Here is an 18,291-nt window from a genome sequence, read left to right on the forward strand (position 1 = left end):
CAACGCATGATGAATTTTTGGAAGCAGCTTCCCAGATGTCTGTCCAGATATCGAGATCTATACAGACGTTAAGATCCTTTTCCCAGGATACCATATAGTTATCGGGGGTTTGGTTGCTCTTGATAGAGTAAAAGGAAGGGAGGGGTCCAAGAATAGGGGTTGCATAAGGGAAGGGGTATCGGTTAGTTAGAACTTGGTTTTGAGGGAATCCCAGAGATTACAGGCAAAAGATATCACCGGGTTCTTGTAAATCTCAGGTGGTCTAGACTTTTTATTGAGCCGGAGAAGATTTTTTATTTTAGATGGGCAACAAATCAAGTCCTCTATCTCGACCCACCTCCTTTCGGTTAGGTTTGAATGCCAGCTAATAAGTTGCCCTAGCTGTGCGGATCTATAGTAGTTTTGTAAGTTCGGGAGAGCTAAGCCTCCTTCTGATTTGGACTTATAAAGAATATCTTTAGGAACTCTGGGTCGCCTATTTTGCCAGACAAACTTCAACATTTTCTTCTGTGTATTATTTAGGTCTTTCTGACAGATTTTAACCGGGAGAGTTTGGAAGAGATAGAGGAGTGTAGGTAGAACATTCATTTTAATGGTGGTTATTCTCCCAAACCAGGATATTATATATGGATTCCAAGTGGTTAAATCCTTAGCTATCTGGTCGAAAAAGGGTTTAAAATTTGCGTTGTATAAAGTTGAGTAATCTTTTGTTAATTGGACCCCTAGATATTTAATATGGTTCGAATTCCATTTAAAGTCAAAATTTAGTTGGAGTAATTTTACTAATTCTTTAGGGAGATTTAAGCTAAGGACCATGGATTTGGAATGATTAATTTTATAACTTGAAAGGGAGCTGAATTATGATAGATCATGAAAAAGGTTAGGGAGGGATGTGAGAGGTTTTGAGAGCGTCAATAGTATATCGTCCGCAAAAAGAGCTATTTTGAATTCTTCCTGGCCAACAGGAATACCCGCAGTATTGGGATTCATCCTTATCCGGCATGCTAATGGTTCTATGGCTATGGCAAACAACAAAGGTGACAGCGGACCTTTAGTTCAATTTGATATTGAAAAGGGATCAGACAAGGAGTTGTTCGTCCTCACCGTGGCCATTGGTGTGGAGTATGGTGTGTTTACACTATTTAATATTTTGGCTGTGAATCCCATCTGCGAAAGCGTAGCTGTCATAAACTGCCAATCTAATCGATCGAACGCTTTTTCTGCATCTAAAGAGCGTAATAGAGATGGGCACTTTGTGTGTTTTGCTACGTGTATTAGACTCACCGTCCTCCTTGTGTTGTCAAGGGCTTGTCTGCCCAGGACAAACCCTACCTGGTCCGGATGAACCAATTTAGAGAGGATATTATTTAATCTGTTGGTTAAGATCGTTGCATAAAGTTTTAGATCAGTATTTAACAGTGAAATAGGTCTGTAGCTAGAGCACAGCAGAGGATCTTTCCCTCTTCCGTGTGTTTTAACCCTGGTTGCATATCTAAGTCACGTGCTCATTTGTGTGCTGTTTATGACAGATGATATATGGGGACGAATTGAGGGCAGATATTGTCCATTTGAGGGACCTTGGCGAAGGTGAAAAGTGTGCCAGCTGGCGAGCTGTGTATTAGCCCTTGTCCCGTATGCAGGTCACGTGCTCACAGGTGTGCTGTACGTGTCACAGGGTTTGTAGAAATATGAACCACATAGTAGCACATGGCCAGCTAGTATAATGATGCTCATCTCTGATAGGAAGCAGACTTGCAGAGCTGAGGTAAGGTTATATGATCGCCAACCAGAGCCAAGGGATAGAGTCCTATCAGAATAGTCGCAGTCGGGATCCAGGCAGAGGTCAAGGCAGGCGGCACAAGAGCAGTGGTTGGGGTCACAGGCTGGGTCAGTAACAGGGAATCCAGGGGAACAGGAACTAAGGCACAGGAACTAAACTGAAGCGGGCCAGGAACACATGGGATATCATACCAAGCTGGGGGCCAGGGCAGGGAGTCACTGACTGCTATTTAAAGCCCTGGAACAGGTGCAGCCAATTACCAAGTCCAGGAAGAGATTTGCCAGGATCAAAGATGGCTGTAATGGCCACGTAAGGGCAACTTCCAGCAAAACCCAGGACTGGAACCCTTATCATTATAATGCTGCTCATCTCAAGACAAGAATTGGACACGCAGGGCTGAAGTATGATATCAAATCACAGACCTGAACCATGAGACACAGAATTGTGTGAAGCGAAATTGGGGTCACAGGTTAGGATCATGGCAAAGGGCAGATTCGGGGTCAAAGGCTGAGGTAAATGCAGACAGAAAAGGGTCAGGGTCACAGGCCAAGGCTGGGTGAAAACAAACAGGACCTCTGGCATCTATCAGGAACAAACATGAAAACATGCTCTGGCCACTTCCTGGAGGGAGTCCTACCTTTTATAAGCAGAATGCCAGTAGCCAATATGGCCACTGTCGCTTCAGTGTGGGTGGAAGGGAAAACAGATTTGTCATGGTAATCAGAGCTTCAGTATGGGCGCTGACCACACCAAAGCCTCATAGTCATGGATTAACAATGACCAGTTGGCCATTGTGCTTCTAAATATATTAACATGTTCTATGATCTTAATATGACAGTATATATCAGTATCACCTATTCTATGTGGCTAGTCTCATCTTGCCTTTGTATATAGTAGACATTATATATTGGCTAGACTTCCTGAGATGCTGCCTGAGCACCCAAGGAAGAAGTGTGTATGCTGTTCTATGTCAATAAAGAAAATCGTTTGTCTGATAAAAGTTCCTGGCACCTTTTCTTACTACCTCTGCTTACATCTCCAGCCAGCACAGACACCAGCCAGCACAGGGTTGAGAATGTAAGTAGGTAGCCACTGAGCACCACCTGTAAATAAATAGCTCGATGTACAGCTAAAACTGCCGGTTGTCGACTGCTTGCCTTGAGAATTCTGCACTTAAACTCATCTCACGCTGCGAGATTCCTGCAACCAGACTAATGGCCCAAAGGATTAACACAGCAGTGAATTTGAATGGGACACACGCTGTGTGAATCCCACCGAGCTGCGCGTCCCATTCAAACACAGGGACCCCTGCTGTGTTATTCCGATGGGCATTACAGAATGCTGTGGACCTTCTCATGAGTTACTGCAAGATTGTCACAGATTTGCTTTGGCAAGCAGTCTAAAACCAGCAGTTGCATCTGTAACACTCCTTTTGTAACACTCATTTGGTAACACTCCTTTGGGAGCCGGGCAAGGAGGAGTTACAAAGGTTTAAGAGAGCTGGTTTGTTTACCATTTTCACAGTGAGTTATATGTTTGATCGCAGCAGACACTGTCCCTGGCCACGGATTTTGGCTTCTTTGACAATGGCGCCAGGGACAGTGAGTCTTCGTACATCTGTAGACTAAGTGGCTCCTTCACATTGATGTACTTCATAGATAGAGATACCATCTGGCTTCTATTGAGGAAGTGTTGTCTATGGAACTCAGGTCACCAATAATGAAGAGGGAAGCATTAAGATTTTAAATGTCCCAACCTCTTTTTAAAACCTATATTGGATGAACATCTCCGGATAATCAAGAGGCAGGTCTTAACCCTTTTTAGTAACTTTAAAAAATCGGTGTTGGTCTCATCGGGGAACCAGCTTTACACCAGAGAAATGTGTATACTGTACACACATTTTGTAGACTCCACTCAGTGTATGGGCATCAGAGAAAGAACCTACTGTAAGAGATGCCCAGCAGGGAAGTGAATGCTTGACTGGGACGCTATGGATGGTTCATCATGCCAACGTGAATGCAGTATCTATATGAGCACATTAGCTGGAATGTGAAGGGTTAGCAGCGAGGATCCTAAAATATATCCTCTGTTTCAATCAGTTGCAAAACCCTGAAGATTACGTGTTTACATCATAAGGTCTAGAAGGGATTTAAGAAGTATTAACCAAAGGCAAGAAACGTATAATCTAGTACTGCCGTTTGAATTACACCTCTGAGTTAAAACTATCATGCAATACAGCAATGGGAACATGTTCAAGTAAGTGCTGGAAAACATGTGTGCTCTGTGTTTTCAGAGTGATATTTATATGTGAGCAGAGTGTCTGGTATGGGAGACATTACATCAGTTGAAACTGAAATTAACTCCCAAAGTGCAACCTCTGAATGCATGAATACAATCTGCATCTATTTTCCAAGTTATAGAGAAATATTATTATCTCACTTTATGGCAGGGTGATCTCAATGCCAATCCTCGTGACCCCTTCCCAAAAGGTCAGGTTTTCAGGATATCCCAGCTTCAGCACCGATGGCTCAATCACTGGCTCCCTGCTTCAGCACCGATGGCTCAATCACTGGCTCACTGCTTCAGCACAGGTGGCTCAATTGCTTGACTCCCTACTTCAGCACAGATGGCTCAATTGCTTGACTCCCTGCTTCAGCATAGATGGCTCAATGAGCCACTGATTGAGCCACCAGTGCTGAAGCTGGGATATCATTCAATCCTTACCTGTTGGGGGGTCTAGAGCAGGGGTGCGCAAACTTTTGTAGTTGCGCCCCCGCTGCTTGGCCCCCCGGTGCTCACGCCCCCTACCTCGTTTTGTGGCGTCTGTCTCTTCTTCCCTCTCTCTCATGCCCCTATCCCCCTTCCCCCTCCCTGTCTTCCCCATCTTACTCACTTCCTCCCACTGTCACCTCTGTCACGCTCCTTCCCCCTCTCTCTCCTTGCCTCCTTCTCTCTCTTCTCCCGTCTATCTCTCTTGCCTTCCCTCCCCTCTCTTTCTCTTTCCCCCCCCTCTCTTCACCACGCTATCTCCCTCCCCTCCCGCTTTCTCTCTCTCATCCCCATCTCTCCCTCAACCCCCTCTCACCCTCTCTCCCACTCTTCTTCCCCCTTCTCTTTCTTCCCCCTCTCACGTTCTCCCTTCTCCCTCTCTCTATCCCCCCCTTTTCCTCCTCCCCCTACCTTTCTCTCCCCATTCTTTACCACCCCCCTCTCTCTTCCCCCTCACCTCTCTAGCTCTCTTTTCCATCCTCTTTCTTTCCCCGTCTCTCTTTCCCTTCCTCTTGCCCCTATCCTATCTTACCCTTCTCTTTCCTCCTCTCTCTTCCCCCTATATCTCGACCCCTTCCCATCTCTTTCTCCCACACTCCTCTCTCTTCCCCCTCTCCCCTCTCTCCTCTCTCTCTTCCTCCCTCCCCTCTCTCTCGCCCCCTCCCCTATCTCTTTTCCACCCTCCCACTCTCGCTCTTCCCTTCCTCCTCCATTTCTCCTCTCTCCTCTTTCCTCTCTCACACACTAGCTGTCTTTTCACCATCCTCTCTTCAACCTCCTCTCTCTATCCTACTTTTTCTCCCCTCTCTCTTCCCCCCTCCCCTCTCTCTCTTACCCCCTCCCCTATCTCTTTTCCACCCTACCACTCTCTCTCTTCCCTTCCTCCTCCATTTCTCCTCTCCTCTTCCCTCTCTCACACACTAGCTGTCTCTTCAACCTCCTCTCTCTATCCTACTTTTTCTCCCCATCTCTCTCTCTCTTTCCCCCTCTCTCTCCTTCTTTCTCTCCCTTTCTCCCCCTCCTCTCTCACCTCTCTCAATCCTGTACCCTCTTCTCACTCTTCCCCCCTCTCGTTCTCTCTTCCCTCCTCCCACCACACTCTTTCCAACCTCTCCCTCCCCCCTGCACCTCCAATCCACCCCCTCTCTCCCTTCCCCCTCACTCTTCTCACCTTATTCTCCCCACTTTTCTTTTATCTAGCTAATAATTGGTCACCTGTAGAAAAGTATTTTCTTTTCTTTAACCCAAACAGAAAATCAAAGTTATGTTTATACTGCTGAGAAATGAGCGTTTAGTATCCCATTTGCATACAGATTTAGCCGATGCTATTACTCCCGCTGCTGCACGCTAGTGGGACGCCTTTGCCGCACGTGAAAGAGGGCGGGGCTAACATGTTATTTTTCCTGCTAGTGCGAGCGAGCGTGTGCACTAACATCTGCTACATCTGCACATGTGAGGAAATAATGTTAAAAAAAAATAGGACTGCACAATGTATTTCCACATGGAATGCAGAACAAATGCACTTAAATGTATGCTTGTGCGATCCTATAAAATGCAGAAGGAGATCAAAAAGAGAAATACTTTTATCCATAAATAATTCATGGCCGTGGATAAAAGGACGAGTGTTTCCTGCATGGCCCTTTATTGCTAAGGCTTTCAACATCAGACTAGGCACAATCAGGGGCCTATATACAGTAATAATATATATATTTTGTAAATTTTATGGCGTTAAAAATTTTGCTGCCAAAAAAATAATACGACGCACATTTGATGAAGGTTTGTATCTACGAAGGTGGTTACGTGACTTCATGCAAAGGACCCCTCAGTGCGTCTTGATCGATACAGTTTAAATGAAAATAGCATTTTGTGCAGTTTGTATTTACAAATAGTCTCAGTCCCGAGAAATGATGAGTGAAATATTATTTATTTAATAAAAAAAGGAAGTAGAAACAGCTGCAGAAAAAATAAATGGAAATTGAAAAATCACTTCTTACATGTGTAACGGTGTTTCCCCCACCCGATGGGAGATTTGGCCATTACTACGGTGTATGGTGCATATACCAGCTGATAGCAGGAGGGCTGAGTCGTCCGCCGATGTAGTGGGGACACAGGACAAGGCTTCTGGGTTCATACCCCACATATCTCCTTAGCAGTGCAGCCCCCCATCTGCTGTAGGCTCCAAGGAACTATGGTTATATATTTTTGGGCCCATAGTGCTACCTGAACAAGCTCCTCACCCCTACCACATTCAGGACTTATCACCTGAGATCAGACTCCAAAAGACTGTTCATGGTCCCAAGGCTCAACAAAGTATCCGGCCGCTCCTCCTTCTCTTACCGTGCACCCCAAAACTGGAACAACGTACCAGAGACTCTCACATCCACCACCAGTTTAAGTTCTTTCAAATCTAAGGCTGTCTCACATTTTAATCTGGTCTGTAACTGTTTCATTCGCCCATAATATATATTATCTTTAACTGTGCATGCAATGTCTTGTATATAATGTATACCCTGTTCATTTATGTAACTATTTGTAAACATGTATTATTTATCTTAACTCTGTGCCCAGGACATACGTGAAAACGAGAGGTAACTCTCAATGTATTACTTTCTGGTAAAATATTTTATAGATAAATAAATAATAATATGCAAAAGAGGCGTTCCCCCAAACATCACATATCCACCAAAGGCCATTCAGAGCTTCAACCAGGTATTATTTAGGTCATACCTAAAGGGGCCGTTACTCCCATCCAGACCATGAAATATTCAAATTAGAATATATCCCAGGTATCCTTGGTATTACAAATGTGCAAAGGAAGGTGTACAAGGCGCTCGGCCCTAAATATCAAGTGACAATCTGTGATTAATAGTGCAATATAATGACTCACAAGTGAATAAACCAATAAATCAAATGTAATACCCCCCTGCTCCTTGGTATTACAAACAAAAAGATGGAACAGGGCGCTTCTAACTATGAAATAACTGAAGTGAGTTAATGGTGAAAGATAACCAATAACAGTGAACCTAAAAACCAAATAAGTGTATATATACAAATACACTGTAGTGAATAAATAACCTACACCAAATGTGATCAGTGAAATATTATATGTGAAATACAAATAAATACAGCAGCTCTACACCCTTTAAAGGAGTGTCCGAGTCCAATGTAGTCTTACGTTGTCTTCCAGGTAGGAGGAGCGCTGTGATCCTCGAAGTAATATGTGAAAAATAGTATAATAGTGCAGATGGTATTAATAAGTGAAATCCAAAATAATCTTTGTGTTAGTGTCACTCACAAATTGGTTCAGATATAACAGATGTATCAGAGATCCATCTCTCTCTGATGGGAGCCCTTTCATGGAAGCCCTGTGGTGATGGAAGCCTTATAGTTGATGATCTGGTAAGCTTGATGTATGATGGAATCGTAAAGTACTCAATGTACCTCCCAAGGGATGTGGAGAAAGAAAGGAGAGAGCGCACAATAGTGTAGTATAATAAGGGTGTATATTGCACATAAATAGCATATAAGTAATGCCCACACATTTTGGCATTAAAGACAATTCGTTGGAGAGAACTGCTGGTGACTCGTGGAGGACGCCGGTGTGTTCAGTCACTGGAAAGCTTCCGCATGCGTCACATCCGCCTACGTCAAGTCCTGTGATGGCTCTAGTCAGGGCGGAAGAAGCTGCCTGGTAATCCGGCCTCTGTGACTTGCCAGCACCTCCCCGCACTGTTTCCCCAATTCTCAGTATCCTCCAACAGCTGATTGTACGTGTTTCACTGTTGCTTCGTCAGGAATCATTACCAGATCATCAACTATAAGGCTTCCATCACCAGAGGGCTTCCATTAAAGGGCTCCCATCAGAGAGAGATGGATCTCTGATACATCTGTTATATCTAAACCAATTTGTGAGTGACACTAACACAAAGATTATTTTGGATTTCACTTATTAATACCATCTGCTCTATTATACTATTTTTCCTATCCTTGGTATTATACTATTAGTGCACGTGCCTCTGCGTGTTTGATAAAGTAGACAGGCATTATGGGAGCCATTTTATTTGAAGCTAATGCAAGGCAGTGCTAATTTAACCTTACATTATCCCTGTGCTGATGAGTTAAACAACATACATTGTAATTGCATGTAATTACCTTTGTGGATATGCATTAAACTTAGAAAAAAATAATGTTTGTTACTAATTTAGATAACCTTATGTTATTTGCCCTGGTTTAATGGAGTTTAGTGAATCTGGGCTTTCATATTAAACTTCATTACTTCTGAGGTCCATATCCACAAAATGGTTCTAAGCTGTAACACTGCCATTCATAAGAATAGGAGTAAGGTATGCTGAAGCTTAGCCCCCTTTGGTAGTTAGCTGTTCCTCAGCCCAATGTCCTTCAGCCCCTTGTTCTTCAGCCTTATGTCCTTCATCCCTATGTCTTCCAGCCCTACATCCTTCAGCCCTATTCCCTTCAGCTCTTTGTCGTTCAGCTCTATGTCTTTCAGCTCTTTGTCATTCAACCCTATGTCTTTCAGCCCTACATCCTTCAACCCTATGTCCTTCAGCTCTATGTCGTTCAGCCCTACATCCTTGAGCCGTCTTTCAGCCCTACATCCCTCAGCCCTATGTCCTTTAGCTCTTTGTCATTCAGCTCTTTGTCATTCAGCTCTTTGTCCTTCACCCCTATGTCTTTCAGCCCTACATCCTTCAGCCCTATGTCCTTCAGCTCTTTGTCATTCAGCTCTTTGTCATTCAGCTCTATGTCTTTCAGCTCTTTGTCCTTCACCCCTATGTCCTTCTGCTCTTTGTCCTTCAGGCCTACAGTATGTCCTTCAGCTCTTTGTCCTTCAGGCCTACAGTATGTCCTTCAGCCCTATGTCCTTCAGCACTTTGTCCTTCAGCCCTATGTCCTTCAGCTCTTTATCCCTCAGCCCTATGTCCTTCAGCTCGTTGTCCTTCAGCCCTATGTCCCTTAGTTCTATGTCCCTCCATATACTGCATGAATGTGACATTATCGTAAACAAAACTCCAGTCATTTTCTTAGCAAAGGTATATTTATTAACCTGTGAGTACATTTTGTATTACATGTAGATATCAGAACAACAAGATGTACAGTACTGTACAACAATAAACTCGGTAAATTGTGTGCAATCCAGTTGCACATCTACATTAAAAAAAACAGAAGACATACGAGTGGGTTATTTATCAAAGTCTCCCTGCTGCAGGATAGGTGCAAACATTTAAAAATATATATTCTACAGACTTGTGTGGGGAGATTTAAACTCTATTCAAATGAAAAGGAATAACCATGTGTAGCGAGAAAGGAACTTTACAGCATATTCTACTATGACCAATTAGATGTTTTTCTTTGATAAATCCTGTGGATTTTTGCACAAGTTTTGTACCAGTTTTGCAGCAGGAACACTGATAAATAGCCCATAAAAACTGTCAAAGAACTTTACATTCTGCCACCACACACAGTCCGCAACACCTACTGTACCACCTTGGAAAAGGTTTTGTGCATCGAGATGAAGCTTAGGTGATCCATAGCTTTTAGAACAACAATGTATTATATTTGTGACATTTTATTCCCCACCCATAATTAAAATATCTTGCTCTCTTCAACATCCTACTATATTTCCTATCGATCCAAACACACGCAGGACCATGCCAGCGTATTCACTTGAATGGATGTAGGATGTAGGATGCCTTCCGGCTTAGGACTAATTAGTAAATATCGACCAAAGTTATTAAAAGAAACAGGAAGAGAATTCCCTAATATAACTAAGGAGGTATGAAACGTTGGGGAAGGTTCATGAACACTCTATACTCATCATTTTGTGCAACATTGAACTAAATGTCCAATTTAAGGTGATTGTACATATTGACGTTTCAGAACTGCGACCCTTTGAATTTGTAATGTCTTAGCCAAGGTTTAACTTTATGTCAATGTAATGCTTTGTACTCCTTGACTGCTTTTATTGTTGCTTGGTTATAAGTTAAGCATGTTAAGATGTTGTGGACATGCTTACTATAAACTAATATTAAGTGCTTTGCACAGTTGCCCCTAATGTGGTCAGTATATTTTGTTAGCCTTGTGGAAGAAGTCAGTAACAGTGAATATAAAGATTAAATGTCATTTACACGAAGTCTGCAATGATGAACAATACATTTAGTGAGGCATATTAACAACATCGTTATAGCTACAAATATTCACCCTATTGTATGCCTACTGTATATGTATCAAAATGACAGTAGATAGTACTTACTGGGAAACTCAATACCATTTTTATTTTATAATCAACTGTATCAACATTTTCAAGACTTGTGTAAGTAATCCATACATTTGTTTAAAATAAAAAGTACCATCTATTAAAACTGTCCAAAGATTAGATATATCAATTTACACATACTCATCATATGTCACCTGCGTCCATCACTAATTCCTGTATAGTCTACTGCAGTTGTGACTTTTACTCTTGTTAAATACACCATATTTCCAAAGTACTTTATACAGTATGTCATGCTAACAGTATCTTACACCTTAAATAATAATAAAGTCGTTGATAAACATTCAACGTAAATAACATTCATCTTAAGTTGAATATTATTTCTACTTTTATTTATTATTTTCCTTTTTTTTCGTAGATGGGAAAAAACCTCCAATGGAATGGAAATAACTATACAGTATTTATTGACAAAACAGCATAAAAAATTCTGCTTCCTACTGTATTCCAAGGGGAGGACACAGTATTGCTGCCAGGTACTTAATGGCCAGGTATGAAAAGTACAATTATATTGTGATAAGGAAATATCACACAATGTTGAAAATTTACATTTATTTGATTTAAAGTTAAGACCAATATTAACGAGTCACTATCTGTCTAAGCATTACATCTAATGCATGTTATTTGTGCATTAACTTCTTATTCCTTTACATGTGGAAGCGCTTATGCCTCATCTGGAGGTTCCAACCAGAAATAAAATGCTGCCGGTTACTCTGGGATACTGTTCATGCCAGGATCAGATTGTAATTCCTGTAAGAAGAAGGTAATACCCACTCCCATTTAAACACCACGTAAGGTCCAGGGGTGGCCAACTCCAGTCCTCAAGGGCCAAAAGACAGTTCAGGTTTTAAGGATATTCCTGCTTTAGCACAGGCAGCTCGGTAAGATACTGAGCCACTGATCTGTTGGTGGCCCTTGAGGACTGCAGTTGTCCACCATTGGTCTACACATTGGCCCATATGTACTGAGGTATGCCTCAGGAAACGTCCAGCTCCAGGAAACACCCTGAGGCCCATTCACTACAGCAGCCTTTTACAGTAGCTCAGCACCTTTTAGCAGAGATGGGCCATTACATTTAATATTAGACCTTTTGACATAAGAAGACAATTCAGACAGTAAGAAAAAAGACTGAACATGAATCGCTACACCATCAATCAGAGGGGGAAACGATGTATAGCCCTAAACATAATATCAAGGACATGAAAGTAACAGTTATCAAGGCAAATCATGGGTATAATAACTCATGCAGACTTTTGTTACATTAACTCAACTGGAGTAGAGAATGCATGTCCTATTATACTACTGTATATAAGTGTGTAATTGTATCTTCACTTTAATACAAATGTGCTATGTACTTCCTGCTCTCATACTGTAGCCCAGGCACCTCACACCTTTACTCGAGTTTCTCACCCATCTACATGTCTCTATTGTTACATTGCTGTACCATTTGCCCAGACACCTGCATATCCAGTCATAGTAAGATGTGGCCCTTGTATAAAATGGAGATACCACTTCAGTTTATTTAGTAAAAATCAGCACGAAGAAGGGACCATAGTTGTCCTAAAAGCTGGCACTCTTTTTGAACACTAGTTAACTACTACCGGTTCTGAATAATCATTTCTGAGCTTTTGCATTCTAAACGGGCGCTATAGTTCTGTAACTCATGTGGTGCATGACATTTTTGGCTGGGTCTGAAATTTTGAATTCTTTTCAACCCTTTTTCTCCAGTCACAATTTCTGTTAAGTTTAAGATCTACATCTATGTAAAGTATTTTATGTGGACTGGGTTTAATTAACATTTCTGGTACTGAATATGGAGATGAAGTAGATGGTATGATACCTTTTATTGGTTCGTTATGTTACAAGCTTTCGAACCTCTCAGGGTCCTTCATGAGAGGTTCGAAATGTTGTAGCATATCAACTACTTGTTGGTCTAATAAAAGGTATCATACCCCCTACTCCTTCTCCCTTCTTTGTTACTACATGGAAGAAAGGACCAACACGACTCCCCACCCTTCTTTGCTGTATGTTATGAGTAATCTTTTCTCAGTAATCTAGATGTTTCTTAACCAATGCCTCAAAAAATACAGCTACTGTATACTCTTTTATGGCAGTAAAATGTTGGTCAACGCAGTTATTTTAGGAAATAAATTCTCATTGATTCAAACATAAGAACCGTAGGTTTGAAATTCTAGCAAATCCTTGTTCCATCAGAAACATGCATCTATGTGAAATCTTTGACCTGCAATATGAGAATATATATAACACAAATTTCAAACCTTTTGCACAAAGCTCACTACTGCATATGGAAAAAAAAGTGCTTGTTTTGCTTCTGCTTAATTCAGTAGAAGGACAGAATGAGTTCCGGACTCAAACCATTTACAATCTATTTTTTGGTGCCTGAGAAACAGGGAGGTTAAGTGACTTGTACAGTATAAGTGGCTGAGTCTGGAGTTGAACCTGCACGTGGTTATTTGCAGCTGTAAACAAGGTCATTGCTCCTGCTGGTGCTTTATGGGGGTGTATTCTGTGATATACATAGCCATTAAATCCTATGGAAGCACTGCAATATTCTGCATTATAACAGGATGTAATGTGTTATCAGCAGAAGCAATGCAGTCTCGTACATTTGTAGTATTCAACATCAGCACCTTAGCCACTCTGCCACATTTCTCCCTTGTTTTAGTATCATGCTTATACTTATAGATGTTGACTTTATCACTGTTTCCTTCTTCCCAACCGATTTTGCAAAGCAGCTTTTTTGACGAATAGTCTTAAAGTCTTATCCCTCACAAAGCAAGATATGATAACATATTCTAGTGTAAAAAAAAAAGAAAGTTAGGCAATCCCATCACCATGTTAAACAGAAACTCAAAAGAGACGCTGCAATTCATATTATGCGAAAGATAATTAATATAGCTTTTAAAAAGATACTTTGACTCGACTGGGCTACTCAACTATCAAAGTGTAGAGGTTTCAAATCAATTGATCTACGGTTATACCGAGGAAAGATGGACACCTCTACAGATGCTTTGGATAAATGCCTAATGACTCCTGGCACAGTTTCCAGGCTAGGCAATTTGTGTATTTCTCCTGTATTAGAAGATACATCGTTGAGATGTGTTGGGTAAATGCTGTACATTCAGAAGAGTTGTCCAACACTCTTTCTCCAATGCCGCAAATGTTAGAAGTTGATTGCACCAACCACTGGTTGCATTCCATTTCAGATGGCAGATAGCCCTTGAGGCCCACGAGGTCCAGGTAGGCCACGGGCTCCTGGAATTCCAGCCTCCCCTTTTGCACCTGTTGGCCCTTCTTGACCTCGACTCCCACGCATCCCAATAAACCCTTGCTCTCCCTGCAACCCTGGTTGTCCTTTCGCACCAAGAGGCCCATCTGGGCCTAGGGGGCCAACATCACCTTTTGTTCCCTTTTGACCTTTGGGACCTAATTGTCCCATGCTTCCTTTTTCCCCTTTAATACCTGGTGACCCTTTAATTCCATGAGGTCCATTCTCTCCTTGATGCCCAGTGTCACCAGCAAGTCCCCTCAGACCTTGTGGGCCAGGGGAGCCTAGTTCTCCTGCACCACCTTTCTCTCCTCTAGGGCCTATGGATCCCTTGATCCCTAGATCCCCTTTGAATCCTCTTGGTCCTGGAAGACCTGGTGAACCTGTTAAATGAAGAGAAACATAAACAGTAATAAATATGAGGCAATATGCTTTTAAGGGATATATATATATATATATATATATATACATATATATATATATACACACACAAAAAGAACGATTCCTGTGCTCCTACCAATTAGGCTAAGATAAAATAATATTCTCATGAAAAAGGGTATTTTGTTAAACCCTTTGGCCAAAGCATTTGTAAGCCTGCATGCCACGTTAGGGCATGCCCGTTAATGCAGGTACCTACACTATATATATATATTATATATATATACATACATAAAAAGGAGACAAAGAAGTGGTGCCTACTGATGGCTAAACTGACAAAATATAATAGGCAATGACTGTGTTGAACAAGTAAACAAAAAAGTTGGGGAGTATATAAACACAATAGTAAATATAAACTACTCAAAAATATATATTTAAAAAATGAAATATATGTAAAAACAATGAATAGCAATAAAAAAATATATATTCCCTGACGTAGTCCACAAGACGAAACGCGTAGGACATATCATTTGCAGTATATTTATTCATTTTATTCATTGTATTGAACTTGCAATATTGCATACAAATGGAGCGCCTATCCCTGTGCAATCGGGACTGACTAGCATTACAACGCTCACTGTGGTGTGAGTGACGAAGCTGATCCGGACGTTCTCTATGGTGAGAGGAACGTTTGAGCAACAGAGAGGTGTATCCTGCTACGATACACAGAGCGTTTGCCGTGATTATCCGGCCCCTCCTGCATAGTGACGGGACAGTACCTACTCCGGAGATCCAGCTGAGTTCCTGCTACAGTTGTTGGCGATTGAGACAATATCTCATACGGGCGATTTTAATTCATCCGTTTGTGAGTGCGCAGTTCATATTTTATTCCAGTCCCATATAAAATTGTTAACCTTACTACACTATGAGTGCGCCTGTTTTCTGTTTGTTTTTCCTATATATATATATATATATATATATATATGTACATATACATATATATTTATATATATATATACATATATATTTATATATATATATATATATATAGATGAATTTTACCAGATGATGGTCTAGTAAGCAGAGACAGCACACACGGAATGAGATTTCAAAGTAGTGTATTGCAACACAAAAACCAACGTTTCGGTTGCTGCAAACGGAACCTTCCTCAGGGTTGTACAACCCTTCGTTTGCAGGAACAGAAACATTGGTTTTTGTGTTGCAATCCACTACTTTGAAATCTCATTCCGTGTGTGCTGTCTCTCCTTACTGGACCATCATCTGGTAATATTCATCTTTATTATCTTTTATGGGACATAGCATCTGGAGTCTATTCTATATATGTGTGTGCCGGCTGCTGTGACATTTTAAATATATATATATATATATATATATATATATATATATATATACATATATATATAAATAGTTGTCCCATGAACTGGTGAAAAAAGTGTAAAAAGACACAAAAGACACAAAAAGAAAAACGACGTTTCGGGACCTTTCTCAAGGTTGGGGGACCGAAACGTCGATTTTCTTTTTGTGTCTTTTTCAAATACAATTAATTTTTTTGCCTCCCTACCTGAGTGCTGCCCTTTGCTTTCATCTCAACAACAGTATGTCTTATAATTACTTTATGGAGAAAGCACCTACAGTACCTTTATGGACTTGCTAGTGGAGTGCCTGCTGTTTCTTGTGCTATATATATATTACAGTGGTTGACAAATCACCCAAAAATCTACTTGCTGAACCAAAAAATCTACTCGCCACCTAGTCCCGCCCCCAATCCCACCCTGCTTGGGCGGCCATGAGGAGCTCGCCACTGGGTCAAATCCAGTCGCCACGGGCCTGTAGGTGAATGGATTTGTCGAACACTGTTTTATATGTGTGTGTGTGTGTGTGTGTGTGTGTGTGTGTGTGTGTGTGTGTGTGTGTGTGTGTGTGTGTGTGTGTGTGTGTGTGTGTGTGTGTGTGTGTGTGTGCGTGTGTGTGTGTGTGTGTGTGTTATGTAGTCAGACATGCAAAGCAGTTGAGGTAAAAACATTTATTAAATGGCTTTGGCCTCTTTCTCTTTCCGATATTGATAAATACAAGACTGTATTATATAGAAGAGCCGATCTTAAAGGCAAAAAGAGTATAGTGAATGGAAGGTCTGGAAGGGTTATGCCATTTGCTGTATTACAGGTGCGCCAAATTTTTGGTCTGCCCGGGGCACAATAATGTATCGGTCTGGGCTTGATTCAAGGGATTAAAATATACAAACTAACGTTGAACAAAATGTAAAAAAAAAATAGACTGCATAAATATGATAGAAATAAAAAAAATTAAAATGTAAAAATGTTGCAGCATTTCAGTTCAAAACGTTAATACAGTTCAACCTCAACAAAAGGTGACTGGACAAGGTGATTAGCTTTAGTTTTCAACATAATGTATTATCACAAATATCTACAGCTTTGTATATGAACATTGTGCTGACCATGTTGCCAATACACTGATGTAAATGGAATTCAAGTGATTCGGAATCCATGTTGTCTGTTAGAATCCATTTTGTTTCCCCAGACCCTGTTCAGACTGAGCTGAGATTGTGGAATATAAGAAAAACATATTTAAGGGAAATAATTGATTTGTAGAAAAGTTAGAACGAGTGAATTGTTTATAGTACATTTTGGGTACAAGAAAACGTCTGCCCAACACCAAGATAAGAGTATATGTAGGCTTTGTGCCCAGACTTTTCCAAGGATTGTTTAGTTATATTATTGCTTCATGCTAACAAGCTATGCATAGGTTAAATTAATTGCTAGGATTTACCATATGAATCTGTTTTTAGAGTAGATATACGTCAGAACGTAAAGAACGAACAAACCAACAATACCACTAAGCAACCAAGAATGGTTCTCCATCCATGGTATGTTTTAGTTTGGCCTGTACCTGTAGATAAAGCTTATTGTTATTTTGCCTTATTATAAATACATGAACTGTCAGGACATCTGTTTTCAGATATTGCATTTGATATTGGATGAGGAAACGCACGATTAGAAACGTAAGGAACTTTCTTCACAAGAACATCATCATCTTTGATCAATCTTTCCTAAAATTAATTTCCACTGACCCCTTCTCCCTGTGTCCCTCTTCTATCGCTGACGTTCTCACCATTTTATTCTGTACATTTGACTCCTTAAAAATCAGACAATCCCTTTTAACTCCTTGGAGGGCCTACGTGTCTCTTGTTCTTCTCATCTGCCTTTTGGGACTCTGACCTGATTCTTAGCATATCCTTCCCCTCAGTACGTTCACTGACCTCGTCCCCATCCTATCAGCATGACCTTTCTATTATTTTAACGTGTAGATAAGTACTTCTTGCCCTGAGGAAAAAAGCACTGCCTTCAAAAAGCGTCTCTTGGTTTCTCAGTGTATCATGGAAAATATATAGTGCCACACAGCTGATGGAAGCCAGAGGGAAAAATCTTCAACTCATTTCTTAGTCTTTTCTTCTTAGCCTCTCTGTTCTCTGGTGATGTAATACGTTGACTCAAGTTATCCCACCAGTAGCGGAATTGTAAGGAGACTAAAGTTTTACAGCTTGTGAATTGCAGCCCTGCACTGATTCACTCTGTGGGATTCATTCGCAACCTGTTCAGCTGCCATTGGTTTTCTGGATATACTCCTCTATTAAGGAGCACAATTTGTTGTTGACATGAACACTAACAATTTGCCAATTCGCTTTCCTTAAAATTACAGTTTGACTCAAGGCAAAATTAGGACATATAATGCCAAAATAATGTTGAA

The 18,291-nt window shown here is 41.0% G+C and overlaps 1 protein-coding gene across 5 annotated transcripts in view; it reads right to left on the reverse strand.

Annotated features, from left to right (window-relative positions):
• Window positions 1-9,586: 9,586 nt before the first annotated feature.
• Window positions 9,587-18,291, reverse strand: part of SCARA3 (scavenger receptor class A member 3) — a 106,584-nt gene continuing 97,879 nt past the window's right edge. For all 5 annotated transcript variants that reach the window (XM_075598728.1, XM_075598725.1, XM_075598724.1 and 2 more), the window contains exon 6: window positions 9,587-14,510. In XM_075598728.1, coding sequence (XP_075454843.1) covers window positions 14,062-14,510 — 449 coding nt within the window. In that variant the 3' untranslated portion in view covers window positions 9,587-14,061. The remainder of the gene's footprint in view (window positions 14,511-18,291) is intronic.

Source organism: Ascaphus truei, chromosome 4 (genome assembly GCF_040206685.1).
Source record: "Ascaphus truei isolate aAscTru1 chromosome 4, aAscTru1.hap1, whole genome shotgun sequence".
NCBI lineage: Eukaryota > Metazoa > Chordata > Amphibia > Anura > Ascaphidae > Ascaphus > Ascaphus truei.